Here is a 21,538-nt window from a genome sequence, read left to right on the forward strand (position 1 = left end):
GAATACTCTTAATCTCTGCTCTTTCGTGTCAGTCACCCTGAACATTTGAGCGATTCTTCCAACCTGATGAATATAGTCTGTTTCTCAACCACCCATCCTCGAGAGTCTTTGATCGCGAGGCGTACAGTTCAATTAGGCAGCGGATTTCTGGGGGGCTCCGGTGCATACTGATTATGTGCCCGTGAGGTTCTACAAACCACAAGGGAAACAAATGATAGTAGAAGGGAAACGAGCGTTTCTTGATCGTTCTCTCTCTCTCTCTCTTTTTGTTTTCATGCATTGCGCCAATGACTGGCTCTCTATCCTCAATGCTAACACTTTCTCCCTTCGTGGGGAGATAGATCTCGTACATTTCATCGTGTTTTCAAAAAAGTTCGAACGACTAAAAGGAGAGTTGCGAGCATTGTTATGGTACAGATGAGGGAGGGGGGATTTCGTGTGTGTTCAAAGGAAGATTTTATCTGGACTCGGGGTTTCGTAGAGAGGGAGGTTTCACCTAAGATCTGGAGTTCCTCAGTGTCGTTCTTGACCGAGAAGCGAATCGAGGAATGCCTTGTTGTTGGGTTCCCTACCCAAGAATGCAACGAGTGAATCCATCTCGGATCTGTTTCGCGACAACGAGCGATCGATCAGGTTACTCGTGTTTCAGCAAAGTCATGGGGAGAGAGAGAAATAACATAGTAAGAAACAGGACAACGTACCGACTCGCACCAGGTTTGAGAATCTCGTTTCTGTATGCTCGACCCGCATTCGAGTTCATTGGATCTCGTTTGAACTTGGTCGCAAACATGTCGGCAGAGTAAACCTGAAAAAAGAGAAAAAGACAATCAGAGATCGCCTTAAGAACTTTGACCCTTTTCCTCTTGTACACAAGAGTAGAGAGGGAGGAAATGAAACTTACTTGACTCGACAAGTATCCATAGTACCCACTCGAGTATCCTCCCGCAATGTGAGCGAATCCAGATTGTCCAGGAACCAACTCTTCCCCTTGTTCAACTTGAACGAGACTGACTTGCTCCCTCAACTCGTTCCACAATCGAGTTTGTTCATTCGGGTCAAGGTTCGAATCGGTCGTATGTAACCGCATGTCGTACAACCCAAAGAACAATTGCCGTAAGTTGAACAAGCCTTGGTTCAAAGATCGAGATTTGATCAATTTGTTCATGACGGGTTCTGGAATCGATTCGTTCTTGCGTTCAAAGTGAGACGAGAGCGCTTTCAATACAGAAGGTTCCCAGCACCTGTATGCAAGAAATAAAGCATCGATCAGGCCCTCGAGGTTTGAGATGAGCAAGAAAAAGATACTGAAGCGAGGGTAGAAAGGAAGGAGACGAACCAGTTCTCGAGCATTTGGGACGGAGCTTCGACAAAGTCGCGGGCGACTGCGGTTCCGTGGAATTTGGCAAATTGCGTTTCGGCCAACAAGCCATGGAACCCGTGTCTGTTTTTGGGGCACAAGCGTGTCAAAAAAACCTTGGAAGTCAAGATACTTGGCAAGCTGAAAGACTTACCCTAGTTCGTGGAGGAATCTGTGTTTTTGGAAAAGCTTGGTCAGAATAAAGTAGAATTTTGGCAAGTAGCGAGAGATGATTCGTAGACTTGCGTAACTACGTCCTGGTGCTTCATCAGAGCAGGCCTGGTCGGGGTAGGCTTTGCAAGGTTCGCGACCATACTACATAGAATCCGGCGTTCCCAAGTCAGTAAAGTGGTGAGGGAGACGAAGAGCCAGTAATAAAACTGACGCTACAACTGGGTATTGACGTTTTCCTTGTTCGTCGGTCCATCCTGGAATTAAGCCCCAAACCGCTGCATGTCCGTACCTGTTGACGAAGGGATGTACCGAGGGGTGAACACACTTGCTCGAGAGAAGTAGATTGGAGTCTGAGCCGTACTTGTTGTTGCGAGGGAATAGATCGAGTGTAATATAACCCTGTTCACGGGCCGCAAGTTTAGCGTTTCTAGTTTGCAGCAGGCCATCGAGACGAGCGAATGATGGGGTTTGCTAACCTTGAACGCTCCTTCGGCACCAACTTGACCATTCTCCCACACTGCAAACATCTCGACATCTGCTCAATCACGTCCAAGATAGATCAGTGGGTGAATTCGAGCTGATCTCCAGCTACTGAAAAGCTTGGATACAGGCCACATAGCATACCTTCGTGGTAAGTCTCGCCGAACTGTTTCGGGACTTTGATCAACTCGATTCCGAGCAAGTCCTTGTACAACTCGATCACGGCCGGTACGACGTGCGAGACTGGGAAGTACTCTTGCAATAGGTTGTCGTCTAGAAGTGAGAGAGGGGAATGAGCTCATGGTAGAATCAGTTGAGTAAGGGGAAGAGAAGGCGTACCAAGGTCGAGTTCCTTCTCGAGCGACATGCGTTCGTAGTATCGGTAATCCCACAGGTACAAACGCGCGTCCTTTGCTTCGTCCCATTGCCAACCTCGATCGACAAACTCTTGACGCTTGAGCTGCAAGAACTTGTCCTTCTCTGCGATTCCGAGCGGTCGAAGTTTGGTTTGCAAATCGTGCAAAAAGTCGAGCACGAGATCGGGAGTCTTGTTCATGTTGACCTGCAAGACCCATTCCGAATGGTTTTTGTATCCCAACAGTTCGGCGGCTTGTTGACGCAACCGAACAATCTCGGACAACAACGGTGCGTTCTGACTCGTTTTCGCTTCGTAGCCTTGGTTCGCACGTTTGCGAGTCTTTGCGTTGGTCGCTTGCTTGATCACTGGAATGTAGTCGGGAGTTTTGAACGTCATCTTGTACGTGTCGGTGCCGTCACTTTGCGGGACGCGTTCGTATCCCTGAATGACGTCTTCCGGTACTCCGTCGAGTTCCTGACGCGTGAACAGGATCGAACCGTCCTCCTCGTTGCAGTTCTTTTGGAAATCAACCTCGAGGGTCATGATCTGCTTCTTGAGTTCAAAGTACGCCGCACGTTGGTCCGGGTCGAGGGCCAACCCGTTGCGTTGTCGATCGAGCAAGAGTCGGTCCAACAGCCTGCGTTCCTCCGAGTTGAGGTCGATCGAGTGCTCGCGAGTGTGACGATCGGCATCGAGTAGAGCTTCGTACACGTCGACGCGCATGAGGGATTTCAAACTCCACTCGTTCAAGTGTTTGTCTGCGAGGACGGAAGCATCTCGCAACGGTTTATCGTTCGAAGCGACGTACTGCATGAACAAGGACGGTTCGACCTCTCGATCGACTTGACCCATTCGCAACGCGAGAGGTCTCACGACGGTCTCGAACGTGCGTTGTTCGACGGGGAGAGACACGATCGAGGTGAGGACGTGCTCGGATTGAGCGATCGAACGTTCGAGTGCGAGTGGGATCGAGGTCTTAGAGAGTGAGGTCCACGCGGGAGGCGGTACCGGCGCAGGGTGGTACTCGCGCGAGGTCGAACTAGACATGATCGAGGAAGCTCGAAGGGTCGTGGTTGACAAGGTGCGACGAGGTGAGTGTGCTACGAGAGGAGTGACAAGTCGAGCGCGAAGCGAGTGCGGGAGGAATGCGAGTTGGGGTCGAGCGAGAGGTTGAACGGTCAAAGGGATCACTCGCGGTGATCTCGGGGGCCTGATGAGCGTGCGAGCGATCATCAATCAAGACAGGGGTTTGGGCGAGAATCGAACCCGAGCGGTGCGTGCCAGTGCCCGGTTGCCCATGGCCACGGCCTATGATCATCATCTGACCTCCTGTACAGTCACAAACGATCGCATTTGCCCTCCCGTCCATCTATTGCGCTCGCGTCGTTCGAGAGACTCGACTCGACCCGACACGACGCGCCGCCTCCACGTCACAGGCAACCCGGGAAACGCTTCCAACATGATCCGGTTCATCCTCGTTCAAGTCGGTTCCCGCTGTTCTCCTCCCCGAGTTGATAATGAGCCTCGCCCTTGTATGCGAGCTGACGCTGCGATCCTCATCAGAATCGACAAGGCAAGACCCGGCTGTCCAAGTTTTATGTGCCGTACGAAGACGACGAGAAGATCCGGATTCGGGGTGAAGTGCATCGATTGATCGCTCCCCGCGACCAGAAATACCAATCCAACTTTGTCGAGGTCAGTACCCTTGATGCGCTCTCCTGGTACGGCCACCGCCGCGTACTGACCGAGATCTCGCGGCGGTTTAGTTCCGGAATCACAAGATCGTGTACCGGAGGTACGCCGGGTTGTTCTTTACGTTCTGTGTCGACGCCAACGACAACGAATTGGTATGGCTTGAAGCGATTCACCTCTTTGTCGAAGTCCTAGGTAACTTTTTGAACCCGAATTCGATTTCGACAAATCGCTGACTCTCCTCTCTCATGACCTCGTCTCTGTAGACGCGTTCTTCTCCAACGTGTGCGAACTCGATCTCGTGTTCAATTTCTACAAGGTGTATGCGATCCTCGACGAAGTGTTCCTCGCTGGAGAGATTGAAGAAACGAGCAAACAGGTGATCCTCGAACGTCTCGAGTACCTCGAACGATTAGAGTAACCTCGCGCGCCTTGCACAAAGACTTGGATAGGAAAGATCCGGCGAACCCTGAATACCTCATATTCCTGATTTTTCCACTTTTTTTTGTTTTATTTTTTGCTCTGTATTCTTCATGTGCCGTATTTGATTCTGTGTCGAATATCATGTAAACTGATCGCGTCGAAGCGATCTCGCATAACGCCCGGCTTCCGAAATACGGGTTATTGTCTCACTGCTTGTCGACATCATCATCCAGATCTTGATCTTGTCGAAACTTCCTCGACACGGCATTCGAATTCGTCGACCAGCGAGATCAACCACCGGACGCTGACCGCTGCTACTCGTGTCTCAATCAAAGTTAGCGCACACGAACCTATGGCCGCGTCTGTTCATCCTGCGACTTCGAGTCTGATCACGGTCGCAACTTGTTCGTTGAACCAACACGCTCTCGATTTCGATGGTCAGCAGCAACTCTCTATCCCCTACCTGCCTGTTGCCCCTTGGAGACCGTATCCCCTCTTGCAAGCTTACTGATCCGTTTATCGAAACTCGAACCAACTTGTTCCTTGTCGAAAAGGCAACTTGGAACGTATCTTGAGATCGATCAAGATTGCGAAAGAACGTGGATGTAAACTTCGGATAGGTCCAGAGCTTGAAATCACGTACGCGCCTTACCCTCTCTCTCGATACACACTCTCGAGTGAGCGAGTAGCTCACTTTTTGCCTCATCGCCTTACACCACCCATCAGCGGATATGGCTGTCAGGATCATTTCCTCGAAGGTAAGCGTCACCGAATCTTGGTGCATGAACGAGATTGAAACCAAGACCTGATTATCTCTTGCGACGGGGTCTCGTTTTCACAGGCGACACTCATCTGCACTCGTGGCAAGTGTTGGTCAAGATTCTCGAATCGGAAGATGCGACCGATATGCTCGTCGACGTCGGAATGTAAGCCCCCTTTGGTTTCCCGACGGTCTAGTATGTTCGAAACTTGACTTCGATCTCCTGTCTTCTTTGTAACATCCTACAGGCCAGTCGTACACAAGAATGTGATTTACAATTGTCGAATCATCTTTCACAACCGCAAGATCCTGTTGATCCGACCCAAGATGTGGTTGGCAAACGATGGCAACTACCGCGAACTGAGGTGGTTCACCCCGTGGATGAAACACAAAACTACCGAAGACTTCTACCTGCCGAAAATGATTGCTCAAGTCACTGGACAAGTACGTTTTCTTTTTTTGAGTTTTCTTTTTCGCTCGAAGACGAGTTTCGCATACTGATGCAAGGTTTTTGTACATTTTCTTCGAGTAGACGGTCGTCCCAATCGGTCATGGAGTCGTTTCGACCCAAGATACGTGTATCGGAGTCGAGATGTGTGAAGAATTGTTCACTCCCGCAGCGTGAGCGTTTTCAAGACCAAATCAAACGTGTCCCTTTGGGTTCATACTGAAAATACATTCTTGGCCTACAGACCTCATATCGAGATGGCTCTCGATGGAGTCGAAATCTTTACCAACTCTTCCGGCAGCCATCACGAGTTGAGGAAACTGAAAACGAGGATCGATCTGATCAAAGAAGCAACTCTCAAGGTAAATTCCTCGCTTTTTCTTCTCCTTGACACACCTCTCTCTCAATGATTGGCAAACTGATCTCATATCGTTCAAAAAGTCTGGAGGTTTGTACCTGTACGCGAATCAACAAGGATGTGATGGAGATCGTCTGTACTACGACGGATGTTCGTTCATCACGTTAAACGGACAAGTGATTGCGCAAGGATCTCAATTCTCGCTCAACGATGTCGAAGTCGTTTCCGCCACGATCGATTTGCAACGCATTCGCAGTCACCGCACGTGGTCGAGTCGATCGATGCAAGCTGCCAACACGTTGAAACCGTTCGAACGGTTCCGAGCCGACACGAGATTGTCGACCGACGACGAACAAGATTTGATCGAAGCGAGGGTGGACGAACCCAAGAAAGAGTTCGAGTACAACCTGCCTGAAGAAGAAATCGCGTACGCCCTACAACTCTTACCGGTCTCGAAAACCCCTGCTCCTCTTTTTCTGACTGGTCTCTCGTCCAAAAACGATTCAGTTACGGACCTGCATGTTGGTTGTGGGATTACTTGAGAAGATCGGGTTGCTCTGGCTACTTTGTACCGCTCAGTGGTGGTATCGACAGCTGCGCGACTGCCACGATCGTCTTTTCAATGTGTCGCTTGGTCGCGAAAGCCGCCGCCGAAGGCAGTACGTTCTTTTCTCCCTTAACTGATTCAGTGACCTACAGGAGCTTATTCCATGAGCATGGGAACCAAATTAGACGAACAGGTGATCAAGGACGCGAGGAGGATCGCTGGTGAAGCTCAAGATTCGGAATACGTGCCGATCGATCCAAGAGAGTTTTGCTCGCGAGTGTTTCACACGTGTTACATGGGTACTCAAAACTCGAGCAACGAGACGAGGGAACGAGCGAAACAACTTTCGGAAGCGATTGGAGCGTGAGTCTTCGTCAAACTTTCTTACTCTTTCTCCAACTATGCTGAACTCGGAGAACGATCAGGTACCACGTTGATCTCAACATGGACAATTGTGTCGCGGCGATTCACACCCTCTTCACACTCGTGACGGGCAAAAAGCCCGAGTACAAAGTTCACGGAGGCAGTTCAGCCGAGAACTTGGCGTTGCAGAACATTCAAGCGAGGTTGAGGATGTTGTTGGCGTACCTGTTTGCACAACTGCTACCTTGGGTTCGAAACAAGATGGGAGCGTTGCTCGTGCTAGGTTCTGCCAACGTCGATGAAGCGTAAGTAGATGCTCGTCAATTGCTCGCTCTGGGTTCCAAAGCGCAAAACCTGATGATTCATACGTACGAGGTGACAGGCTACGTGGATACTACACCAAGTACGATTGTTCGGCGGCGGACGTCAATCCTATTGGAGCGATCTCAAAAGTTGACCTCAAACGTTTCATCGCGTGGGCTTCGGATGCCTTTGAATTGCCGATTCTCGACGAGTGCGTATACTGTCTCTGTGTCGATCTTGACAATGTCCGAATCACGAAGAGCTGAACACCTGCTGCCCTTTCGAACCCCAGTTTCCTCAATGCAACACCGACCGCTGAGCTCGAGCCAATCACTCAGGACTATGTACAATCGGACGAGATCGATATGGGTATGACGTACGAGGAGTTGTCGATCTATGGTCGATTGAGGAAACAAGAAAAGATGGGACCGTACGGCATGTTCACCAAACTGGTTTCCGAATGGGGAGAACGCTTGTCGCCAGTCGAAGTGGCAGAAAAAGTCAAGCGCTTCTTCTACTACTATGCTCTGAATCGGTGCGTTTTTTTGTCGTCCTCCTGCCCCCTGGTATTTCATCCGACTCAGCCGTTTTTTCCTATTGTGCAGTCACAAGATGACGACTTTGACGCCATCGTACCATGCCGAAGCTTACTCTCCAGGTCAGCTCTCGTCTCTCTTTCAGCTCTCTGTCTCCTTCTCTTGCGATGTTTGATTAGATAGATGCGCATGACTGACGAGAACTTGTACCGCTGTTGAACAGACGACAATCGATTCGACCTGCGACCTTTCTTATACCCCAAGTGGAACTGGCAATTCCGCACGATCGATGAAGCGGTAAGCGAACGCACCCGCGCGCCGAAGAACGCTCTTCGCGAGATTCTCTGAACTGAAACGTTTCTTGCGGTTACTTTCTCACTCGCGATAGGCCAAGAGGATGCCGGATCGCAGTCAAAAGTTCAAGGAAGAGAAGGAGAAGAAGAAGAAGGAGTAGACAGCAGGCTTAGATGCTCTTTCTGATTTCGTGGCTCTTCTGACGTGTCGCAAGAAGGCAAGTGACGCACCTGAATGAGATTAGACTGTAAATATCGACTGGAACGAGCGTTATTATCTGGCGCTCCATAAAAGCTCTTCGCTTGTCCGCTCATTTCGAGAGTTTTCTAGGTCTGTAGAAATCAGAGATTTCGCAGCCTAGAGTTGTACAATAGACAGTCCTTCAAGCTGGCAATAGCTCAAGTGTCCTGTTAACCATCTCGTTCCGCGATCTCGACCGAATCGATATCGACCCCGTCCTGGAACCACCTCTCTTCCTGAGTGATCGTGATCTCGTTTCCACTCATATGACGTTTCTGCATGCGTCCGTCCGAGGCAAACGTCCTTGAAAAAGGGGGAAACGAGTTAGTCTCCATTCCGTACGCTTTGAACAGAACAGGGTGCCATACCAGTGTTCAATCCCGTACCGGAGTAAAGGCAAGTCGAATTTGTGTCAGTCTGCGCAGTAACCACGATCTAAGCGAATGAAACCCAGAGATTGGGCTGCGACTCAAAACGGTTCGTTTCCAGGTTTGTTCGGTTCGATCAAAGTATTCGTACCTGTCAAGTAAGCAAGATATGAGTGAGTACGAACCAGAAAATGACTGTGTTTGGCTTGTAGATAGAGATTTACCAGAATTGAACCGCGATCCGGTTACCTTCAAATGCGAACAGGCGTTTCTTTAGCGAATATTGCGTCTCCTTCGCCCATTTCCTTTCGAGGAAATCTTTGATCGCTTCTGTACCCTAATATTTCAATCACGCCGTGGAATGATAGACCATGCAAGGTTGTTGGGTCAGTACAGGGATGACGTAAAGCACGAACCCATCCATCTTGAGAAGAGCCATTACTATACCTGGAAAAATTGGTCGCGATTCCTCCAGATCGAGTCTGCAGTATATGCGAGTGAAACCTTGTGTGCATCCATCTATATTGAACATGCATCGCGAGAGAGAAAAGCATTGCAAAAGTCCCCACAAGGTTTGTCCTCAGCTGTCAAAGTTCTCGGCAATCTTTTGTCATGTATCGAGCAGGCTGACCGAATTCCAGAGGTTCTCTGCCATCTTGACTTTCGCGAGGGCCGTCTCTCGAGTGAACGGGGGAACCAGGGAAGGCGCACGTTGCGACGCGCTATCGAACCGAGTGACCGACGTTGTCATCCTTCGCATTGCACTAGGCACTGGCCGCGACGTGAATCGAACATGGCGAAGAGCCGAACCGGAACTGATCATCTCGCGCGAGGCGTATCAAAGAGAGAGCGAGAGAGAGAGAAAGGCAAGTGCCGGGCCAAATGTATGCGATAGATGGCATGATGCGTGAGAGATCGGGCCTTTTATCGAAGGATACAGTATGTCCTGACTACCGCGGATAGGGGATATCCCGGGGCCTTAATGCTCGCCTGATCATTCAAGTGCAAAGATCATAACCACTTGATGATAGCACCAGATTCTTGCGGCTCGGTAGCGCGCAGGGTTTAGGCTACAAGGTAAGAGCGCAAAGCAGCGGATAATCGCGCAAAAAGATTGTTCTCGCCTGAAGAGGCCCGAAGAACGTGCACTCAGAATTTGGAACAAACGGCAATATGACTGGGAAACTTAATTTGAACCCTATGGGAGAAAAGAGAGCGCCAGTCGACCTGAGACGATCCTTTCCCGCTCGGCTATGAGCGCAAGCGGTCATGAAGATATCAGGAACAGTAGGCAATAAGAGGATATGTTGAAGGGGGTTGGTGTGTAGTGCAAGAGGATTATTCGTAAGCTTGAGGAGATGTGGCCTAAAGCGGGTGTAGGTCTTGCCAAGCTTCGTAGTCGTTTGTCGGTATTTGGGACGTTGCACAGTCTTCATGATCGCTCCTTGGGTAGGTGATATGGAAGTGTGTTTCCATGACACCTGCCCGCCTCAGAAAGGGTGTTCGGCTTTCAACATGACCGATAAGTACACGACCTCCTTCTGCTACTTCCCTGGAGTTCATCACCACCACGACGTTCTTGTCCGACAGTGTCTGTCGAAAGTCCAAGCATTTGGTGTGGCGTGCTAACGCGTGCATACTCCAGCAGTACGCCTCTTTAGCGGACCATCTGTTAACCATCTTGACTGCTTCGAAATCGTGTTTGACTCCTTGCTTGACGTCGTAGGTTGCTGGGTCTCCTGGTGTGAATTCGCATAGGACGGCTTGCACGTTTTCCACACTGTGGTGGATGAAGATTGTCCAACCCTCCTTAAGAGACGTCTTGAACCGTTCGCCGGTCTTGAATCCCCACACGTCTGGGGAAACGCCCTCCTCATCCTCGCCTACATCTAGGCTCGATCCGCGGTCATCATTGTCGAGCCGAGCGCGTTCCCCGGGAGGCGATGCAGTGGCATTGACAGAGCGACGGTCGACGAGCACGGGCCTGCCCGGTGATTCGAAGTGGAGAGGATTTTGAAGTTGGGCGTCGAGGGTGTCCATTGTCTTTGCCGTGTGAGGAAATGTGAAAAAAAGGTGAACGATCCATCGTTTTCAGAAAGCGAATCACGAGAAATGGAAGACAAAAGGGAAACAAAGGCAAGAAAGCTTGAGCCGTGAGAAGGGTCTGCGCCGAAGTCTTGACGCGTCTTGCTGACCCTTTTCTGACCGACTTAGCCTCTCTCAAGCTTGCTGAGTCGCGGGACCAATAGCTTCTTGCCTTGCGCAAGGATACCACTGAAAATAGCAAGCCCGTATACCACGACAAGTCCCGAGTCGTCAATCAGCACTCGAGCCAGATCCCCCTGTATGACTTTCATATTCCACACAAGCGGCTTCGAGTCAACGGTTGCTCCTACGCTACAGTACTCGAGAAAACCACATCAATGAGTCGGGATGTATCGTGGTATGCGGGATTAGCATTCTCAGTGTCATCGTTGAGTAAAGCAAGAAGTTGTTGGTAGCGAGAATTGGAAAACTGGGGAGAGGCGCGGTCGGTTGGAAAGGGCCTTAAGTTCAACTCACCGACGATTATTGGAGGAAATCGATCCAGTGAATCACAGGTGTTCGAGGCTTCTAGCTCAGAATCGAGAGCTGAAAGATCAGATCAACTCGAAGGTCTTGGTGCGTGCTCATATGACCCATCGACGAACGCTTGACTATCGTGCCGGCCCGACTGACCCCTCGCCGGAGACTGGTATCTTTGTAGAATCTGGCCATAGCTCTCGCCTCCCAAACCCTCCCCCTGCAATCTCTTCCGCTCAGGTGACCCGAAGCTTCGTACCGATTGCGCCGCTGCAACCCAACGGTCGAAGTACCGATCGCGCCGCTGCAAGCCAACGCTTCGACCGTCGACTCCAACACGAGGATTATCGAATTTAACCAGCGCAAGCTCAAAACCTACGCTTTGGTGAAATCGTATCAGCAGCACGCGGGTGTAAACGTTGCCTCGATGCAAAAACGCCGCCCAGATTGGGACAAGGGAGAAGACTTTTGGAGGAAATGACCGGTCGACAAGCTCCGTCAGAAGGACGGGCCGGTTGTGGCAGAAGCTTACTATCGCGAAAACATCCAGCCGAAGGCGGCCCCTTGCCAAGAGTCGAACTCCCGCAAGAAGTCGGATCAAAGCTCGGTCATCTTTTGTTCAATGAGCTCCGACTTGCAACATGGTCTCATCGTGAAGGCCATGATTGAGATGGATCAAAGATACCGCGATCGTGCGGGCGTGGTCGAGGGTGGTTGTGAATGACCGTTCGAGACATGGAGAGGCAAGGGAGCTCATCGAGAAGAAAGTGGCCGAGCTTTGATCCGGCTTCTGGAGGAAGTACGAATCTCGGTACGACACCGCCTTCTACAGGATATTTTCGCGATAGTAGCCTTTGTCCACAAGCGTCCCATCCTCAGGGGGTAGCTTTTCTGCGAATCCTGTGCTCCAGATGTCTCTTCCCTGATCCCATGCCCGGTGGAGCTTCTGGATCTCGGAAACGTCCACACCTGCGCTTTGCTCAGACGATTTCACGAAAGCCTAAGTCTTGAGCTTACGCTGGTTGAAGTCGATGATCCCCGCGTTCGAGTACACAGCCGAAGCGTTGGGAGGCAGCGGCGCGACTGGCACGGAGCTTTGGGTCACCGTAGCGGAAGATTTTTTTTGCAATGGGAGGATTCGAGAGGCGAGAGCCGGACGGGCGAGGTGCCAGCTCCAGTCGGGCCCTCCCGATAGTCACTCATTCGTCGACAAAGCAAAAAAGCACGCACTAGAATCTCCGAGTTAGTCCTCCAAGTCTCGGTTCTAGGCTAGGTGGAGCCTCGAACGTTCCGAACAGCTTATGGTGAAGGGGAAACGAGGGGAACGGCGCACGGTTCGACGCGCTGTTTGAACCGAGTCACCGTCGCCTCCGCATTGCAATAGTCACTGTTTGCGACGTGAAATGGATATGGCGAAGAGCTGAAGTGGAACTCAACATTTTGCGAGACGTGTCGAAGAGAGAGAAAGAGAGAGAAAGGCAAGTACTTTGTCGGCTCGTGCGATAAGACCATTCACGCGACCTCTCTTTTGTACCTTAGAATATTGCTTTGCGCACTTGCAGAGGATCATAATACATAGTCAAGAGACTATCGACAGAGTGAGGGAAAAAAACTAAAGAATGCGAGCTAGCGAGGAAGATTTTCTAAATACATCCATTCATCCTGTATCAGGACTTTTTCGTGGAAATCGTTAAGTGCGGACGCTGTTGGCGTTGCTGTCGACATCTGCTCGCGGAAAAGAAAAAAATACATTGGGTGAGTACAGGACATTTTGCGAATTCGGATGCCTTGAAACTTACGCCAATCGAGCTTGTCCGCCCACTTGCCCGGCAGGATCTCGGAGATTTCCTGCACGTCTTTGTCACCTCGTCCCGAGAGAGTCTGCACATATCGAATCCCGGTGAGCGGAAAGAACATCACGAGTGCAGGACAGATCAGAAAGGAAGCTGACCATGACAATGTTGGCCTCCTTGGGCATTTCTTTCGCGAGTTCCATTGTGGCCCACACGGCGTGACTCGTCTCGAGCGCGGGAATGATACCTTCCATTTGCGTGCATGCTCGGAATCCTCGAAGCGCCTGTTCGTCCGTCGCGGATCGGTACTCGGCACGTTTCGTCTCGTGCAACCACGCGTGTTCGGGTCCAACTCCCGGGTAGTCGAGACCGGCACTGATCGAGTGCGTTCCCATGATCTGACCGACCTTGGATTGAAGGATGTAGGTGCGAACTCCGTGGAACACTCCTTTCGTGCCTTTCGAGATCGTCGCCGAGTGGAAATCCGTGTCGACACCTGTGCCGAGATTTCTCCCTCATGTCAATAACCTGATGTGCGCTTGGCATTTCGAGTAGGGTGCTTACCTTCACCGGCAGCTTCAACTCCGACAATCTTGACCTCCTTGTCCTCGATGAAGGGGTAGAAGGTACCGATCGCGTTACTACCACCTCCAACGCAGGCAATGACGGCGTCAGGCAGCTTGCCCGTCAAATCTGCCATTTGCGACTTGATCTCGTTGCCAATGACCGATTGGAAGTCGCGCACGATGGTCGGGAACGGAGCGGGACCGATTGCCGAGCCGACAAGGTAGTGAGTCGTAGAGAGGTTCGTAACCCAATCCCGCATGGCCTCGTCTAAGAGCAAAACCAGGCATGGTCAGACATGGTTTCGTCTGAAAAGGAGAAAGGAAAGTAACGCACTGATGGCATCCTTGAGCGTGCGAGTTCCCGAGGCAACTGCGACCACCTTGGCTCCGAGCATGCGCATACGGAACACGTTGAGTGCTTGACGACGGACGTCCTCCTCACCCATGTACACGATGCACTCCATACCAAACTTGGCGCACACGGTCGCAGTGGCGACTCCGTGTTGACCGGCGCCCGTCTCTGCGATGATGCGTTTCTTGCCGATTCGGCGGGCCAACAAGATTTGTCCGATCGCGTTGTTGATCTATCGTGCAGGGCGAGAAAGGTCAGAACACATTGTTACGAGTTTGTCAGGAGCAAATCATATGGGCGCCAATTCACCTTGTGGGATCCGGTGTGGTTGAGGTCCTCTCGCTTGAACCAGATCCTCGCTCCACCGCAGTGTTCGGTCAAACGTTTGGCCTCGTACAGCTGACTCGGTCGGTTCATGTACCCAAACTCGTTCTCCCACTCTTTCCAGAACGCGGGATCGGCGCGCGCGTCGGCGTACGCAGTCGTCAACTCCTCGAGACAGTCGTACAACGCTTCAGGAACGTATGCGCCTCCGAAATCGCCGAAACGCGCAGCCTTTGCTTGCTTCTCTTGGATCACCGGTTCCGCCTTCTCTTGGTCCGATACGACCCGTTTCGGCAACGGAGCCTTGCGCGTACGGTTGCCCGACACAGATGCGCAGTAGGCTTCGACCGCAGACGCGCACGCAGCAGTTCCGAGTTTGGTCGCCTCTTTGATCACGGCGACGAGTTGAGATCCGATGACGACTCCATCGGCATCTTTTCCGACCTGTTCAAAGTGCGCCTGGGTCGAAACTCCGAATCCAACCGCGAGAGGATGAGGCTTGACGAGGAGCGATCGGATGCGCTCGAGCATCTGAGGCAGAGCAGAGTTGACCGAATCGGTCGCGCCAGTCGTGCCCATCTTGGAGACGACCTGATGGAGAGTGATGTTCGCCACCGTCAGTAACGATGTGGTATCTGTGAACTTAGTATTGAGTTTAACTCACGTAGATGAAGGAGTCGGCGATCGTCGACAGGAAACGAATGCGGTCGTCGGTCGTCGAGGGAGCAATGAGCGGGACGTAGGACATCCTGTTACCGTGACCGAGACCAATGGGTTAGATTGGGAAAATCGCAGGAAGGAAAGGAAAAGACGAACTCTTCGGAAGTACAGATCTTGCGGAATTCGACAGCTTCCTCTGGGGGAAGATCGACAATGATGAAACCGTTTGCGCCGGCGATTTTTGCGTCCTTGACCGCTCGCTCTTCTCCGTGAGCGAGAAGCGGGTTGAAGTAACCTGGAGGTGGACAAGCAGGGGAAGGAGAGTCAAAATCCGACCGACAAGCCAGGGGAACGAGAGGGAGGTGGAGCTGACCCATGAGGATGACGGGAGCTTTGAGACCCAGGGAGCGCGCTTCCTTGACGAAAGCGAGGCATCGTTCGTAGTCGACGCCTTGTTCAATCGCAATCTGTACAGCATGCGGATAATCAGTACATCTTCCAGAGATCGCCGCTTGGCACAGCCGAGGCAAGGCAAGCCACTGAGCACAGGTTGAGGAGCTCACGTTGTTGGCGTCCTGGATCGCCTTGCCGTCTGCGAGCGGGTCGGTGAAGGGCACTCCAAGTTCGATCACGTCGGCACCGCCCTTCTCCATCGCGAGCATGAGCGGCACGGTTTGCTCGACCGAAGGGAATCCAGCCGTCAAGAAGGTGACGAACGCAGGATCATTCTGTAGCGTGACATCGAACGAAGCGAGTCAGTCGAGTGCGAGGGCGACACCGGTGGCTACAAGAGCCCGTCTAGAACACTCACGGTCGTTTCCTTGTGGGCAAAAGTTTCACGCAAATGTGCTGACATGTTTGAAGAGTACAGTAAAGGTATGAGAGGAGAAGGAGAAGTGAGAGCGAGGAGCGGGTGAGTCGGGCTTTGCGATGATGGCGTCGGACTTTCGGCGTTAGCCGCTCGCGCTAATCCCCGATCCTTCTCTCTTTCTCTCTCTGTGCGAGGTTTGAGTCTGCGCTCGTCACTTCCACGTGACTCGTTTCAGGCAGTCACCCGCGTCTGTGCCGTGACCGTTTATGTCCGTCTCAAAACATCCAAAGTAATTCTCTCGCGCTCATCTGACATTCATAATTTGTACTGCTTGCAATTTGACAGTGTAATGCTTCTAGGAAGGCTATGTTTGGTCTTGCATCTCGGACCCGGGCACTTCCTACCTATCAGAGCTCTAGATTGACCCTTGCTGCCATCGAGCCGTCTTGACTGCCAATTCCACCGCGGCAGCACCCCAATCCTCACCATGGTTGTGACCTTTGTCTTGACCCCTCCCAACTCCAGCTCTCACCAACGCCTGTTCATCCGTGTTGCAATTCAACACTCCGTAAATCACGGGGACTCCCGTATCGAGTTGAACTCGCATCAATCCGTGACTGACGGATTCGGAAATGTATTCGAAATGCTGAGTCGAACCTTTGATCAACACTCCGATCGCGATCGCAGCTGAGAAGGGACCTTTGGAAGTAGGGGAAGAAGCACTGGTGGGAGAAGTCGTCGAGTCGAGGAGAGAAGTGGAACCCATAAGATTCGAAGCGTTTGCCGAAGCTTGAATTTGAGACGCTGCGATCAACCTACACAAAGAGACCGTCAGCAAGTCTGTTTCCTCGAACAGGAGCCCTGGCACTCCGACCCGCAAGGGCAAGCGGATGGGGTTGATCATTCCCTCGAAAGTGCACGCTCTCGAACTCTTGCAGAAGGAGGGTAGCAAAGCTCACCTCGAACATGCCATTGGGAGTTCGTAACTACCCGGAACGGTCTCGATGACGATGTTGTCTCGTTGCACCCCACTCTTGATCATCGTCTCGATACACCCTTCAACCAACGGACTGATCACATCAGCGTTCCACCTATATGTTTACACTTGTCATGGTCAGTGTCAGAACTGGGCAAGGGCGAGAGAGTGAGTGAAGAGAGGAGCTTGCCGAGCGTGTACGATCAAGATGCGATGAGGTGAACCATCGAATTGTTCAGGAGGAGCTCCAAGTCCTTTGATCGTGTGGTCCGTCATTCCTTTCTGCTTCTCAAGCGAATCAAGCGGTGAAGCTTCGGTAGAGCGCGAGATGAGGAGAGTGTAATCTCGCGTGTTGGCGCCATCTCTCGGCATAAACTCTACCCCGCTTGACACTTGCCAAGTTCCGAACATTCTACAAATCTCGAATTACTACTTTGCGAACTCGTTCAGTAACGCTAACACGCACAGAGAAGAAAATCTAGCAGACAGACGAGAGTAAACAAGGGGCTGTGAGATGTATGTAGTACAGCTCGAAGCAAAGAGCGAACCAACGAACGAGAAAACGAAGTGAATGAAAAATCCAGCAAACAAAACAAAACGAAACAAAAAGAATGGGGTAAATGCAAGTAAAAAGGGAAACAAGGGAGGCTGATTGGAGCATGCAGGGGGTGTTCTCGTTCATTCGTATTCGGGTTCTTCAGGATCAGTCGGTCGAACTTGGAAGGGAAGAGCCTCTTGTCGGTAGGGTTGGGGTTGAACTTCCTCCTCCTCCTCCAGAAGAGTCCCCAATCGAGTAGGCTTCGTAAATTTCGTTCAGACTCTTGTTGCTCAACACCGAGATCCTCCGGTTCCGATCGTCCACGAGATCTCCATTCTCGTCTCGTGATGTGTTGGGCTGATGAGTCATGAGATGTTTCGTTGGAGAGGTGGGAGGCGACGTAGATCTTGAAGGGACGACAGGAGGAGCAGGAGGGGGTGGTGGCGTGAGTCGACGAGACGTGACTTGGAATCCAGCAGAAGTGTTTGACTCTGGAACCATGTTTGTAACCACTGGAATCGTTCGAACTGATGAGGGGGAATTCCCACTTGAGAATGTTTCGCCGTGAGAGTTCCTGCGAGTCGATTGAGCGAGAGGCCGGTCATCGTCGTCGTCTTCCTCGTCTTCGTCATGAATTCGCGAGTTCTGCCGCGGTTCAGGACCAGACGCAAGGGGTGTATAACCCGAGGCTTGGGACGCTGGAGAGCCAGCACGTTGCAGTTCTGCTGTATTGACATACTGTCCAGCAACAGGACTCGGTACCGTCGAAGACGCAGGGACTGAAGCTTTGTTCGGGTTGGTTGTTCTCGAGCTTGATGGAGAAGGAGAGCTTTGACGTTTGCCAGGGATTGGGACCGGGGGTGCAGCGGGTGGTGGTGGTTGAGGTTTCTGAATCAACCCGAGATACCAGACTACGAACACGGGATAGATAACGTCAGCGTTCAATTGGCCAGAGGACAACTCGGATCAAGCTCGAAAGAGAGGGGGTTGGGACTTCTTACACATGAGGTTCGAGATCAATACTTGCTCGTAGAGTGGTCGTCGAGGGTTCGCCAACTTGATGTGACTCAATCGATAGATCGCACGCTCGACGTGAATCGGTAATCGATAGAAATTTGCGTACCGACCGTTCGGGAGTAGTGCGCCTGAAGCAGTCGGGGGAGGTGGGGGAGCGATCGCGGAAGCAGTTGATCCCCCTGCCGAGTTCGAGTTCCCCGAATTTGAAGAACTGTTCGAGTGGTTCTGAGAATCGTAATCGTTCCTCTTCCTGCCAAACAATCCACCAAACAACGAGGTAGAGGTACTGCCCCCCTCTCGATCTTTGCCCGATTTCGAATGTCCTCCACCTGGACTTGAAGCGAGAGATGTCGTTTCGACCATGACCGTTTCCGATTTTTCGTTCTCACCCCGAGCATGATCCTTGTCCTTGTCCTTGCCTTTCCCTCTCCGCTTCTTGTCGTCCGAGTGACTGCTTCCTCCTAAACCTAATTTCGCCGCCCATCCCATCTTCTTTTCCTTCTCTTTCCCTTCTCCACTCGTCGTAGAGGTCGTATTCGAACTGCGCGAACTGACTGAAGAGAGACTGTTGCTCCGTTCACGTTCAGGTACTGGAATGGGTACTGCTTGAGGTGGTGGAGGAGCTGATCCCGACTTGCTATGCGCAGGATGAACCGCATACTGGGGTGGTGTCACAGGTGGTGATGGTGATACGGGTTGAGCAAGTTTCGGTACTGTCGGAGGTGAAGGAGGTGAAGGAACGAGATTTTGAGATGCCCAATCGTACTCTGCCGAAGCAGGGTTCATCGCAGGTGGAAGTGATTGCGATCCCTCGGAATCTCGAGTCACGTTGCGATGTCTCGAATCGGACAAGGGTTGATCGACTTGAGGTTGAGCGGGTTCGGTTGCGATTTCGAGGTATTGGGCAGTCCCGTCCAGAGGCGGAGATTCGAATGGAGGCATAGTCAAAGTCGGGACGACGTGGGTCGTTGAAGGTCTCGAAGGTTCTGTATCGATCGATCCCAAACTCGAAACTGAATTTCGGAGCTCGTTCGTTCCGAATTCGTGACTCTCACTGCTCGTACCGTCTCCACGATCTTCTTCGAATCCCGGATTTGTTCCTGACGTGGAACCGAACGGAGCCGTCGAGGTTCCTACACCACCTGATGCTGAAGATGCCGAAGTCGTCGACAAGACACTTCCATCACTCGAAGTTCTCGCGCGTCTCGCACTCCCTCCCAACCTGCTACTGCCCGCGCCTCCAGTCGAACCATGACGGTACCCTCCACCGAATGACACTTCCCCACCTGGACCGGTTTTTCGAATCTTGGTACGAGCGTTGCGACGCAAGATCTGTCCGGGTGGAGGAACGATCAAAGGAGAATCGTAATCTTCGTCTGTTGTCAACGAGGAAGAACGTTCGAGCGTAGTCGAGTTTGAGGTGACACTACTCGCCGACGAGTTCAAGGTCGAACCGTAAGAAGCTGGAAGAGAAGTGGAAAGAGGATTCTTGTGGTCTTGATTGTCCCAGTCTGAAGCTGCACCGTATTGTGTACCAACAACTGTTTGCAACGAATGAGTCAAAAGTGTTTCTTGGGAATCGAGAGAAGGACAAGGGACTGGTCTCTCTCACCTGCTTGAGCCATTCGATGTGGGTTCAAACTCAAACTCCTTCTCAACACTCTTCCCAACCTCTCGCCTTCTCCTTCCCCTTCTTGCAACTCTTGTTCCCGCTCCGCCTTTGCCGCCAAATGTTCCAACCGTTGCAAATCCCGAATCGTCAATTCTTCAAATGCCAACACTCCACCTCCTCCAGGCATCGACGAAGAAGAAGTTCGAGTCGAACTCCTTCTCGAGACCGTCGAATGTTCGTCTGAACTCTCGACTCCATCGTTCGCTCTAGGTTTGTATTCACCTCTCAACATCGAGTTCCTCCTCGTAGGTCCAACTCTCAACCCTCGAGTTCCAGATGGAGACGAGGTGTTGTTGTTCCCGAGAGAAGTTCTACGTGCGAGTGCTTCCGGTCGAGTTTGTTCTCGAATGAACGCTTTGAACTCTTGAGGCGCGAGTTCTGGATGCAACGAAGCGGGTAACCAGAACAAGTCTTGAGTGGGACGAGCTTGGTTCGTCTCGACATCATCTTCGTCTCGAGGCGTCGTGGTCGGTGACGATGATGATTCAGCGGGAGTACGAATGATCGAAGGAGTAGGAGTGGTCGTGTTGGTGCCGTACGAAGGCGAGAGGCAATGTTCCGAGGAAGACGTTGGGGAAATTGGAGACGAAGCGGATGACGATGAACTCGAGAAATGTGAAGTGGAGATCGGACTCGTGAGGGGTGGAATTGAAGGTACGGTCGGTAGAGCGGGTAGAGGATGTTCCGAAGGCAGTTTCGGCGCGACGGAAGATTTGCGACGTACGAGCGTACCCGTTTCGGCGGGAGAAGGCGCAGTCGGGGAAATCGGACCTCCGGTGGGGTGTTGTTGCAAATGAGACGTGCTGATCGTGAGACTCAGTTTGGGTCGGTTTGGGCCTCCCGTGGACGAAGAAGGGGGCGAAAGAGAGGAGGAGGAGGAGGAGGAAAGCGGAGGCGACGAAGCGGCGGGAGCTGTCGGAGGCAAGTCCGGGTCCACGGTGAGAGGTTGAGAAAGCGAGCGACGCCGTAGCGACAGCAGAGTTTCCATCTGGTAAAGCAAAAAGTCAGGTTTTGATGCCATACGTGATAGGAAATCGAGAGACTGGACCTCTTGTTTGAGCTCGGTGTAACTCAATCCGTCTCGAGTGGCGGCATCATCTTCGAGTGGACGCTCGCCTCGTTCGCGACTGTGAGTGCGACGTCTCGCGAGTTCGCGTTCCTCTGCCTGCACCTCGCTGTACGTCCTTGAACCACTTCTCGCGCGCTGGATCGAGCTCGACGTGGGCACGGTTGCCGTCGGGATGACTTGGCAGTAATCCGAGTCGGAGCGGGCCTGGGCGCTGGTCGAGTCGAACGGCTCGACTGCGACTGCGGGGACCGGACCAGCCGCGGTCGACATGACTGCCTGGGCGGCTCCTTCTTGCTCTCCCGTAGATCAGGGTCGAAGTTCCGACTGCTGGGGACTGTTCGGCCCTTGAGAGATCGGTATGGACAGACGAGGGTTCCAAACTGCGAGCGCGAGATGCGACGAGCGAGTCCGGTTTGGGTTCGGAAATGGTTCTCAGAGTTCTGCACAGGGAGGTATTCGCGTCAGCAAGCAGTCGTTTGCGAGTTGGAGGGAGAACG

General features: G+C 52.1%; 7 protein-coding genes across 7 annotated transcripts; 2 read left to right on the forward strand and 5 right to left on the reverse strand.

Annotated features, from left to right (window-relative positions):
* Window positions 1–513: 513 nt before the first annotated feature.
* PRD1 (metalloendopeptidase) lies at window positions 514–3,416 on the reverse strand (the record flags this gene model as incomplete). Its single annotated transcript, XM_076678352.1, has 11 exons — window positions 514–604; window positions 702–805; window positions 902–1,241; window positions 1,337–1,441; window positions 1,512–1,546; window positions 1,609–1,672; window positions 1,743–1,820; window positions 1,893–1,930; window positions 2,008–2,066; window positions 2,156–2,284; window positions 2,351–3,416. 11 exons carry the CDS (start codon window positions 3,414–3,416, stop codon window positions 514–516), a joined length of 2,109 nt encoding a protein of 702 aa, XP_076534612.1.
* Window positions 3,417–3,828: 412 nt separating this feature from the next.
* Window positions 3,829–4,482, forward strand: APS2 (Aps2p; the record flags this gene model as incomplete). The annotated part of the gene is made up of 4 exons (XM_076678353.1): window positions 3,829–3,852; window positions 3,933–4,064; window positions 4,136–4,256; window positions 4,328–4,482. The coding sequence occupies 4 exons, from the start codon at window positions 3,829–3,831 to the stop codon at window positions 4,480–4,482; spliced, it is 432 nt and encodes a 143-aa protein (XP_076534613.1).
* A 354-nt stretch (window positions 4,483–4,836) lies between these two features.
* On the forward strand, window positions 4,837–8,253 carry QNS1 (glutamine-dependent NAD(+) synthetase; the record flags this gene model as incomplete). Its single annotated transcript, XM_076678354.1, has 16 exons — window positions 4,837–4,921; window positions 5,039–5,123; window positions 5,211–5,242; window positions 5,326–5,410; window positions 5,493–5,688; window positions 5,777–5,865; window positions 5,937–6,054; window positions 6,134–6,477; window positions 6,558–6,709; window positions 6,783–6,960; window positions 7,023–7,265; window positions 7,343–7,474; window positions 7,556–7,798; window positions 7,869–7,921; window positions 8,023–8,096; window positions 8,188–8,253. 16 exons carry the CDS (start codon window positions 4,837–4,839, stop codon window positions 8,251–8,253), a joined length of 2,175 nt encoding a protein of 724 aa, XP_076534614.1.
* A 250-nt stretch (window positions 8,254–8,503) lies between these two features.
* Window positions 8,504–10,741, reverse strand: JCM15063_001386 (uncharacterized protein; the record flags this gene model as incomplete). Its single annotated transcript, XM_076678355.1, has 2 exons — window positions 8,504–8,636; window positions 10,368–10,741. 2 exons carry the CDS (start codon window positions 10,739–10,741, stop codon window positions 8,504–8,506), a joined length of 507 nt encoding a protein of 168 aa, XP_076534615.1.
* A 2,212-nt stretch (window positions 10,742–12,953) lies between these two features.
* Window positions 12,954–15,814, reverse strand: TRP5 (tryptophan synthase TRP5; the record flags this gene model as incomplete). The annotated part of the gene is made up of 11 exons (XM_076678356.1): window positions 12,954–12,988; window positions 13,063–13,144; window positions 13,215–13,552; window positions 13,621–13,890; window positions 13,957–14,206; window positions 14,284–14,889; window positions 14,963–15,047; window positions 15,115–15,253; window positions 15,332–15,425; window positions 15,522–15,686; window positions 15,770–15,814. 11 exons carry the CDS (start codon window positions 15,812–15,814, stop codon window positions 12,954–12,956), a joined length of 2,109 nt encoding a protein of 702 aa, XP_076534616.1.
* A 370-nt stretch (window positions 15,815–16,184) lies between these two features.
* On the reverse strand, window positions 16,185–17,117 carry RIB4 (lumazine synthase RIB4; the record flags this gene model as incomplete). Its single annotated transcript, XM_076678357.1, has 3 exons — window positions 16,185–16,584; window positions 16,729–16,860; window positions 16,936–17,117. 3 exons carry the CDS (start codon window positions 17,115–17,117, stop codon window positions 16,185–16,187), a joined length of 714 nt encoding a protein of 237 aa, XP_076534617.1.
* Window positions 17,118–17,448: 331 nt separating this feature from the next.
* On the reverse strand, window positions 17,449–21,311 carry JCM15063_001389 (uncharacterized protein; the record flags this gene model as incomplete). Its single annotated transcript, XM_076678358.1, has 4 exons — window positions 17,449–18,194; window positions 18,285–19,841; window positions 19,913–20,960; window positions 21,021–21,311. The coding sequence occupies 4 exons, from the start codon at window positions 21,309–21,311 to the stop codon at window positions 17,449–17,451; spliced, it is 3,642 nt and encodes a 1,213-aa protein (XP_076534618.1).
* Between the last annotated feature and the right edge of the window lie 227 nt (window positions 21,312–21,538).

Source organism: Sporobolomyces koalae, assembly GCF_050403365.1.
Source record: "Sporobolomyces koalae JCM15063 DNA, S_koalae_JCM15063T_v1_ctg13, whole genome shotgun sequence".
NCBI lineage: Eukaryota > Fungi > Basidiomycota > Microbotryomycetes > Sporidiobolales > Sporidiobolaceae > Sporobolomyces > Sporobolomyces koalae.